This window comes from Onychostruthus taczanowskii, unplaced genomic scaffold (genome assembly GCF_017590055.1).
Source record: "Onychostruthus taczanowskii isolate IOZ18803 unplaced genomic scaffold, ASM1759005v1 scaffold39, whole genome shotgun sequence".
NCBI classification, from domain to species: Eukaryota; Metazoa; Chordata; class Aves; order Passeriformes; family Passeridae; genus Onychostruthus; species Onychostruthus taczanowskii.
In genome coordinates this window covers 5562239-5570597 of record NW_024501348.1, presented here as the reverse complement: position 1 = coordinate 5570597, position 8359 = coordinate 5562239, and the positions used below count along the sequence as shown (strand labels likewise).

The 8359-nt window shown below is 46.9% G+C and overlaps 2 protein-coding genes across 6 annotated transcripts in view; both read left to right on the top strand.

Moving 5' to 3' along the window:
• The first annotated feature begins 1474 nt into the window (after positions 1–1474).
• On the top strand, positions 1475–3933 carry RIPPLY2 (ripply transcriptional repressor 2). Its single transcript, XM_041412416.1, has 3 exons — positions 1475–1783; positions 1921–1985; positions 3768–3933. Exons 1-3 carry the CDS (start codon positions 1475–1477, stop codon positions 3931–3933), a joined length of 540 nt encoding a protein of 179 aa, XP_041268350.1.
• A 1190-nt stretch (positions 3934–5123) lies between these two features.
• Positions 5124–8359, top strand: part of LOC121340022 (cytochrome b5 reductase 4) — a 30633-nt gene continuing 27397 nt past the window's right edge. For 2 of the 5 annotated variants that reach the window (XM_041412388.1, XM_041412385.1), the window contains exons 1-2: positions 5124–5248; positions 6528–6681. In XM_041412388.1, coding sequence (XP_041268322.1) covers positions 5174–5248; positions 6528–6681 — 229 coding nt within the window. In that variant the 5' untranslated portion in view covers positions 5124–5173. Of the gene's footprint in view, positions 5249–5399; positions 5696–6527; positions 6682–8359 lie in introns of those variants that run through there. The other 3 variants (XM_041412387.1, XM_041412386.1, XM_041412384.1) reach the window with 3 other exon arrangements.

Sequence of the window (8359 nt, the reverse complement as noted above, 5' to 3'; positions counted from 1 at the left end):
GAGTGAAAATGAGGCAGGGAAAAACACAAAGAGCTACAAACATTACGTCCTACTAAACTGGACTTTTCACTGGAAAATACATTTTCCTTCATTAACTCTTAAAGTCATAATTATCAATTTTTCCAAGTGGCCAAATGGCACAAACCTCCAAAATGACAGAGTATGTCCACCGGTAAAGTTGGAATGAATCACAGCACACACAAGCTTGAATGTGTGCACTCTTCCAACTATTTCTTGTTCAACACAAGTGGTTGCTTTCCTTCAGAAAGGCAAGTCAGTCTACATCTGGTTTTGACTTCAGGATGTGAAAGATTAACCTGATTACATTTCCCACATAGCTTCTAATGTGTAACATTTTTTACAACTGGTTCTGCTGGTACTGTTTAGTGAAATGGATTGTGCTGAAGATGTGGAGGAGGCACAAGTAGCTACTCTTTTTAGAGCAGCAGCTACTTGCAGTTACTCTTGGGCAATGCTAAGGTAGACACACTCCTTATGCCTCAAACTCAAGAAGTCAAAATATTATTCCAAGAAGTGCCTCAGTAATGTGGGTCTTTAACGGGACAATAAATTACCTGGGGTTTAAGCCCTCCTTCAACATGTAGGGCAGCTCCATCCCACCAACCTTCCTGGTCCTTAAGGCTGGTATTATTACTGTTTACCAGCTCTTATGTAACTTGTGTCTGCCCCTCTCACTTGCATCACTGACTGCAACCTCAGAAAGAAAAGGGGAAACAAGAATAATAAATAAAAACAGAAAAAAAAAGTTAACTCCCTCGGTACCGGGGAACATGAAACGGCAGGAGCTCCTCGTAAAACCTTGCACGTGTAGTGACAGCATCCAGTGCCAGAAGCGGAACGAAGTATTGGGACCACAGTCAAAAATAATTAAGGCAGCCTCGGTAAAAATACCCTATTAAAAAAGGAGGGGGGGGTTGCCTGTGCATATATAGATGTAAATATATAAAAAGAGCCACCACCGTTGCCTGAGGGGGAACACGTCAGGGAGCGCACTGGGGCTGGCGCGTTGTTGAATAAGGACCGCTGCAAAGGGCGTCATGTCCTCCGCCACCCCGGGACGGGGTCCCTTTGTCCGTGCCTGCTCCCGCGGGGAGCTGCCATCCGCGGGCGGGTCGCGGTGCCCACACGCAGTGACTCGCCGCTCCGGGGCATAAACAAACACGGCTGGAACAACAAAAGGCCGCGGTCGCGGCGGCCGGACCCCGCCGCCGGATCGCGGAGCGGCCGGGCACATCCCCGGTGCCGCCGCCCCCCGCTCCGTTCCCACAGGGCTGTCCCCGCTCGCCCCCCGGCAGCTGCCATGTGTCTGCTCGAATGCGATTAACACCGACTCGCCAAATCCCCCCCACGCCCGCTTCCCCTCCCCGGGCCATTTGGGGCATGCACGCGCCCGCGCCCCGTGTTTACACGGCGGCGCCTTCGCGAGGAGCCTTTTTGTGCATGGCGCTGGCAGATGAGCCGGGGGAGGTGGGGGCTCCGCGCCGCGCAGCGCCCGCCGCCGGCTATAAAAGCCTCCGGGCCCGCGGGCAGCAGCGATAAGCGAGCGGCCGCGGACCGGCGGAGGATGGAGGGCGGCTGCCCCTGCCCGCTCTCGGCGACGCTGCCCCCGCAGGGCTACTCGCCCCTCTCCTCCTCCCGGTGCGGGGGGCGGCCCGGTCCTGCGCTGACGGCTCTGCCCTCGCCCCGCAGCCCTGCGCCCTTCTGGAGACCGTGGGTGCCCGCGCCGGCTGAGGCGGCCCGGAGGAGCCCCGGCCCCGCCGCGGTGAGTGGGGAGCGGCGTGGCGGAGCATCTGCCGCCGGCATCGCCGGCACTCGGCGGGGGAGTCCCGGCGGGGCGGGGATGCTCGGGGAGGGCCCTGTGCCGTGCCGGCGGGCTGACCTCTGCTCTCTCCTCCGCAGCCTCACAGCCCCGGCGGGATGGCGGAAGCCTCCCGAAAGCTGGCGCAGTACACGCACCCCGTCAGGTAAGCGGCAGTCCCCGGCCGCCGCCGGTTCCCGCGGGGGACCTCGGGGCACCAGGGGCCCGTGGCGTTGTGCGGCCAGGAGAGAGTCCCTCGCTCGCCAGTGTAGTGGCTTAGCATTAGGTCTCCCGCCCCTTTTGCTTCCACGCATATATTTATGTAGATATTAAAGTGCCTTGGGAATGAATTGGTCTTCTATGTCCTTTTTAACTGACAGATCCTTGGGCAAATGATTGCCAGGACTCGCGTATTTAATATATTTGAGCTGTTGATGTGCTTCTGCGGTGTGAGACTTAAGCCCTATTAAACAGTTATGTGAGGGTTTTTTGGTGTTAGTGGAGTTGGCTGAAGAACCCTGTTACTCATTCCCGTACCCACTATCAAAAAAGGCACGGGGGTGTAGTTCCTAGGCTGTGTTGCTGCGCAAACATCCAGCGCCCTCCCACAGCAAAGAAGCAGGTGGAGGCGTGGGAGAGAGTGGCTGGAAGAGAAGGTATGCACTGGCTGAGCCACCATTGCCAAGGAAAATACTTGCTGCTTTAAAGATAAAGGCAATGATAGTATCTGCACTGTCAGTTCTGAAAAGGAAATAAAGAAAATAACAGTTGAATCTGTAGGAAAGTCTGTATTCAGAAATGCTGCTAGGTGTTGTAAGATGCTTAAAATAATTGAACAGGTAGTTTTTCCAGACAAGAAGTGGCTTTCTTTCAAATCTAGGCTTTCATCCTTCAAACAGTGATGCATTAACTAAACAACTGTACAGGCAGACTTCACTGTCACTGCTCCAATGCTTAGGTTTGAGTGAATGCTGTTGCAGGGAGCATTGGGAATGGAGACCTGTTACAAAGGTAACAGTGACTTTGTGCTGCCAAGGAAGCAGTGTTCTGTTACACAGTAGCTTAAAAAGTATTTCTTGTAATTGCTAGAAAGCCGTCTACTTCTGTTTCTTAAAGCATTTCTATTTTAAACAGTCTGTAGCCAGCATTTCGTTATGTTGTAGGTACTAGTCTCTTGGCTCTTGGGATTCCATGGTCAGTTCCTTCTAGCTATTTCCAAACTGCAAGCAAAAGAGGACAGTAGTTGAAAAGGAGCAGGAACTTGGAGTATATTAATTGCAAGATATTGTCATTAGCTGATAGCCCATGCTAGCTGTGATCTCATCAACATATTTTGTTATTTCTGGATACAACACAGACTGCTTTAAAATCTACATCTGTGGGACATCTTCCTTAACACTGTTGACTTCTTCAATAGACTCCACTCTGTTGACTGTTCTTGGAAAGACAGATGAAATATCAAGGTCTGATAACGCCTAGACTGTTAGCATTCCTTTGAATTTTACAACGGTGTGAAACAAGTATCAGCAACCAGCTAGGCTGGGGACCTCCAGTAAGAAAACTACTAATTTGATTCAAATGTATTTTTGATCCTGCTTGATGCCCATTATATTCCTTAGGAATACTGCCCAGTAGGGGCAGTACTACTTGGATCAGATCCCCAGGGAATACTGTTAATGAGTTACTGGAGTAGGAAGTTCCAGATGCAGAGTCCTGGGCTTTCGTAGTTTTGCTGCAAAACTAGCACTCTAAATCATCTTTGTCTCTTTAGACGAAAATAAGAATTCCGAGAATTTTTTTTCTTAATTGAATGTAGAAAGCAACTTAGCAATTGAGCATGTAAGGAAAAGCTCTGTTGGATGCTTGTTTTAGTAGAATTTCACTGTTTTTTGCATATGTAAAATACGTAATGAAAATAAGCAAATCTATTGTGCTACACTTGTTTCAGACTATTTTGGCCCAAATCAAGGTGCTATGATTACTTGTATCAGGAAGCTGAAGCACTTCTGAAAAACTTCCCAGTTCAGGCTACAATTTCCTTTTATGAAGATTCGGAAAGTGAAGACGATGAAGATCAACTGGAACAAGATTCAAGAACAGAATCAGGTTGCTGACTGCAGGGAAGACTAATGCTACTTCTAAGACTTAATTTAAACTGAATATAAATATGTATTATAGTATTTTTAAAGATAATTTATTTCTATGTAAGTTATTCTTAATAAAACTGAGACGTCTTGTAATTTTATCCTTTTTCCTTTGGTTTGTTTCCTGTCCTGGTTTAAGTGGGGAAGGTTTTGATTAGAATTTTTCTATCTGAAGTCCTATAGTTTGTAGATCATAAGTTGAACACCAATTTTGTTGAACAACAGATGCCTTACTGAAGGGCTCTATGGTTGTGACTTTCTCAAAGTCTGAGGACACAAGGAAAGCTTGTTATTGTGATTTAGTAGGCTCCATATGGAAGCATATCAAGGAATCATTGGATTAAGTATTCCAATTGTGTTGTACCCGCTGCTGCAACAGCGTTTCAAACATGGAGAAGAAAAACAATATAGCTGTTTTTGAAATGGAGAAAAGAGTCCAAATTCTCATCTAGTTCTTGTTGTGTAGAAGAATTTGCCTCACATCACTCGTGTTCTCATGTATATGTGCTGTGTTGTTATACATAAAAGTGGTAGTTTCATACTGCATTTGTTTGTAAAGTCGACATCAAGAAACGAGAAAAAAGTCTGAGTTGTCATAGTAGTGAGCTTGGTTTTAATAATTGAAACAAAGTTGGGCATCAATCATCGTGAAGGCCAAAGCCCGTAAAAGAACAACAAAACGAACCAAAGCTTTAATTTAAAGGCAGTGCCTCTGTCAGGTAGTTCCCGTGTACTGGACCTGCCCCTGCCCTGTGTGTGCTGCAAGCCGCGCTGGCTCAGCGTGCCAGCACCAGCCAGGGAGCCTTGTCCCGTGCTCCCAGGGCCCCGCAGCAGGATCGCAGCTCACCCAGAGCCTTCCCACACTTCAGAGCCTTCGGGGCGTGGGGTGCACCGGCTGTGTCTGCCGCAGCCTTCCAGCCTAAGCACCTGGCGCGGGGACACTTGGACGGAAAACCGATCTTAGTGCAGGGGCAGGCACCCCCCTCGCCCCCGGGGGAGACAAAGCGGCGGGCGGGGTACGCGCTGCTCCCTGCCCACAGGGATGTCTGGACTCGGGCGCTCTTCCCCGCACCGCCCCCGAGCCGAAGCCGGAGCCGAAGCCGCCTGCCCCGCTCCCGGCCGGGCCGCGGCCCCGCCCGCCGCGGCGGAGCCTGCGCGCTGTGTCCCAGCGCTCCGCCCGGCGGGCCCGGCTGCGGCCTGGCCCGGCACGATGCTGAACGTGACGGCGTCGGCCTTCCCCGCGTCCGGCTCCCAGCAGCGAGCGGCAGCGGGTGGCCGCAGCAAGGTACAGGCGGCCCTGCCGCTGGTGGTCGCTTGTGTGGGGGGTGAAAGGCGCCCGCGTTTTTCCCGCTGCGCCGGCGGCTGCCTGGCCTGGCCCTGCCCCGCCGGCCGAGCTGCGGGGGATCCCGGTCGGTTCCCGGCTGCAGCCGGGGCAGGACTGCCGCCGGCCGCCCCCCTGCAGCCGCGGCAGGGTCTCGGGCGAGGGGCCGGCTCGGCTGCGCCGCTGGAAAGCATTTGGTGCTTCTCGTTCGGGGCGGCGGTGATAACGCTTCCGGCGCTTCCTGCCCCGGCTGTTCCTCCTGTGCAGAGATGGAGGCTTTCACCTTGGAATTACTGCCTGCAGCTCATGCTTTATGTGTTGGATCTTTATCTTTGGAGGGGTTTTGAGAATACTTGTTGTCTAGAGACCTTGCTTGGAAAGCAGACTTGGACTAAAGTAGCATTAAGAAATGTTAGTTTATGTACGCTTTAGTTTTTTTTGCTTCTGTTTTTCCTGTGGCTTTGTAAGAGCACAGTTCTTTAACCCTGTTTCCTGTTGCTAAAGCTTGGATCAAAAGGGTTCCCAGACTATGGTCTTACTTGTTTACTATTCCTTTGAATGCTTTGAAAATGCTCAGAAAATAAAGGTTCTGAGGCATGGGTGTGTTTTCTGCAAGGAATTGCAAACGTGATGTTGTAAAATGTCATTCACTGAGTTGGTGTTTTTTAGAAACAGACATTCTGTGGGTCTCCATTACTCACCAGGTGCTGTTGAAAAGGAAAATGTTAGATAGAAGGTCTTGTTCTGCCTTTCAGGACAGGCAGGCCATGGCAATACTTCTCTGGAAAGCTACTAGAACTTCTGTCCCAGCTTTCTCTGGGTCAGGCTTCCTTCCGGTTGCTGTAGGGCTTGTGAAAAGTCTTAATGAATGCTGTGAAGGCGAAACTTGTCTTACCTGACCATGATTTTTAAATTTCCTTTCTTTATTGTTCGTTGTTTTCCAGACTGTATCTCAAATGGTTTGCCACCACAGGCAGACTTGGTGTCTTCAGTTTGCTTTGGGAAGAGTCATCTTCCAAATGTTTGTTGCTGTTCAGTAATTTCTGTGTCACTACCCAAAACATTCCCTTAAGCACCCTTTCTACTGAGTAGGGCTCCCAAATATCAGTGAATAATATGAGTTGGGTTATTTCTCTTTTGTTTTTGTCTGAGCCCTCCTATGGAGCTTAAAAAAGTGTATTCTTAGAATGGCTTTTTCTTCCTTTAGAGGTTGAAGTTGTTTGTATATTTGTTATTTTTTCAGGTACCTTTAAAACCGGGAAGGAGTCTTATGGATTGGATTCGGCTAACTAAAAGTGGGAAGGACTTGACTGGTTTGAAGGGGAGGCTGATTGAAGTTACTGAAGATGAGCTCTCTAAACACAACAAAAAGGAGGACTGCTGGATATGTATAAGAGGTTGGTTGTTGTGACGTTTCTTCTGCTTTTTTACCTGGCTTCTCTTTTCTGCACTTAAAGAAGAAGCAACAAAACTCAAAAAACAAGAACAAAAGCCACCCTCCAAGAGAAACTATGCACCTCCTGTGTTTAGGCCAGGTGTAATCTTGACATATTTTGGCATAATTTCAAGTAAGAGATTTTGCGTTACAAGTATTTTCTTTGCTTTCAAGCCTTTCAAAATAAATCTTCCAAATTGGCATATTTTATTTTATAGCTGCCTATGAAAATATTAAAACATAAGATTTCAGGTAATGTATCAAATAAAAAGGACTTAGCAAGAAAATTGGCTTTGAAAATGCTGACATGTACACTCATCAGTTTTGGACAGTTTATTATTTTGAGCAGTTGTCTATTTTAAGGTTTGCTTTAGAGCATCCAAAACCATATAAATATTAAAAATACTACTTAAACCTGGAGAATGGTCTTTAGGAAATAATTGTGAAAGCACACATACTACTTCATTTAACTTAGTAGTTCAAATGACAGTTGCCAAACAGAGCAACTGTAATCTCTGACTACAATGACAAATACCTGTGGTAACTATGCAATTCTACTTCTGTTATTATTTTAAAGAAATTGTAGCTCAGAAGTTGAATCATATGTTATACATTTAGCAGTGTGTGAAGGTGGTCTGGAGCTGTAGCTGTGGCTACAAGAGTATTTTCAAAGTTGCAAATGAAGTTCCTAATTGTCCTACAGAAAGAAGCAAAACATTTGCCCTGCAGTTTAGTCATTTAGAGGATAAAATACACTAGTATCACGGTAAATTTATTAGGAGGTAACACAAATTTCTGTGAAGATAGAACCAGTCTTTCTACAGAAATGTCCCATTAGCTACTCTGATCTTAATCTGTTAGTGATAACATTGATCTGGTAAGGAACAGCATTGATATTTAATAAAGTGTCATGTCTGAACTTCAGTGAATGAAAGTTAAGAATTTCTGTGTGAGGGTGATTGTATTATTGTTGAGTGTTAAAGGGGATAAGAGTGGAATTAAAGGTAAAATGTTATTCAATACTGGCCTTTGAGTAAAATAATAGTGCTGCAGTGGCATGTGCTAGTAAAACTACAGTGGGAGGAGAGCTAAAGAAATCTTGTTTGCTATGTTCATCTGTTCATTTTTCACTCTGAAAAAGGAACATCTACTGCAGACAGAATTATTGCCTAAAAATGCCTCTGTTTTCTTTTTAATCTCATCTTACCTTTACTGCTTCTCTGAGGCTGGTTTTTACAAGAACTCCGTCAAGTTGCCTCTGTATCTTTCCTTAAATTTTTCCAGGTCTGCCTTTTCTGTGTTCTCAGATGACTAGTGAAAAAAACATCATAACTTAAAATCACGGTAGCCCTCGTATGTGGACAGGTAGTAAAAGAATATAATTATGGAAAAGCTAAATTAGGTCTCTGCATTGGTAGTTAGACTGTGTCTCTAAAAGAAAGAGCAGAAACACATGGGAGCAATGTGAAGTGAAAGAAGAGGAACTAACTTGGTTCAAAACCCCAGTGTGGTCAGAGAAAGCTGTCATATAGGGCACAAATTTGTACGTAAAGGGGGGTTCACCGGAGTTAAAAAACACACGAAGGGTGGGTGTATAAATGATACTCCTTTTGCTCTAGAAAGTTTGATGGTAAATTTGA

What these genes read in the sequence shown, in the direction of transcription:
- RIPPLY2 (XM_041412416.1), top strand. Translation starts at nt 1,475, where the DNA reads ATGAGCCGGGGGAGGTGGGGGCTCCGCGCCGCGCAGCGCCCGCCGCCG. An exon ending in GGAGCCCCGGCCCCGCCGCG is followed by an intron (nt 1,784 to 1,920) that starts GTGAGTGGGGAG and finishes TCTCCTCCGCAG; the next exon opens with CCTCACAGCCCCGGCGGGAT. An exon ending in CAGTACACGCACCCCGTCAG is followed by an intron (nt 1,986 to 3,767) that starts GTAAGCGGCAGT and finishes CACTTGTTTCAG; the next exon opens with ACTATTTTGGCCCAAATCAA.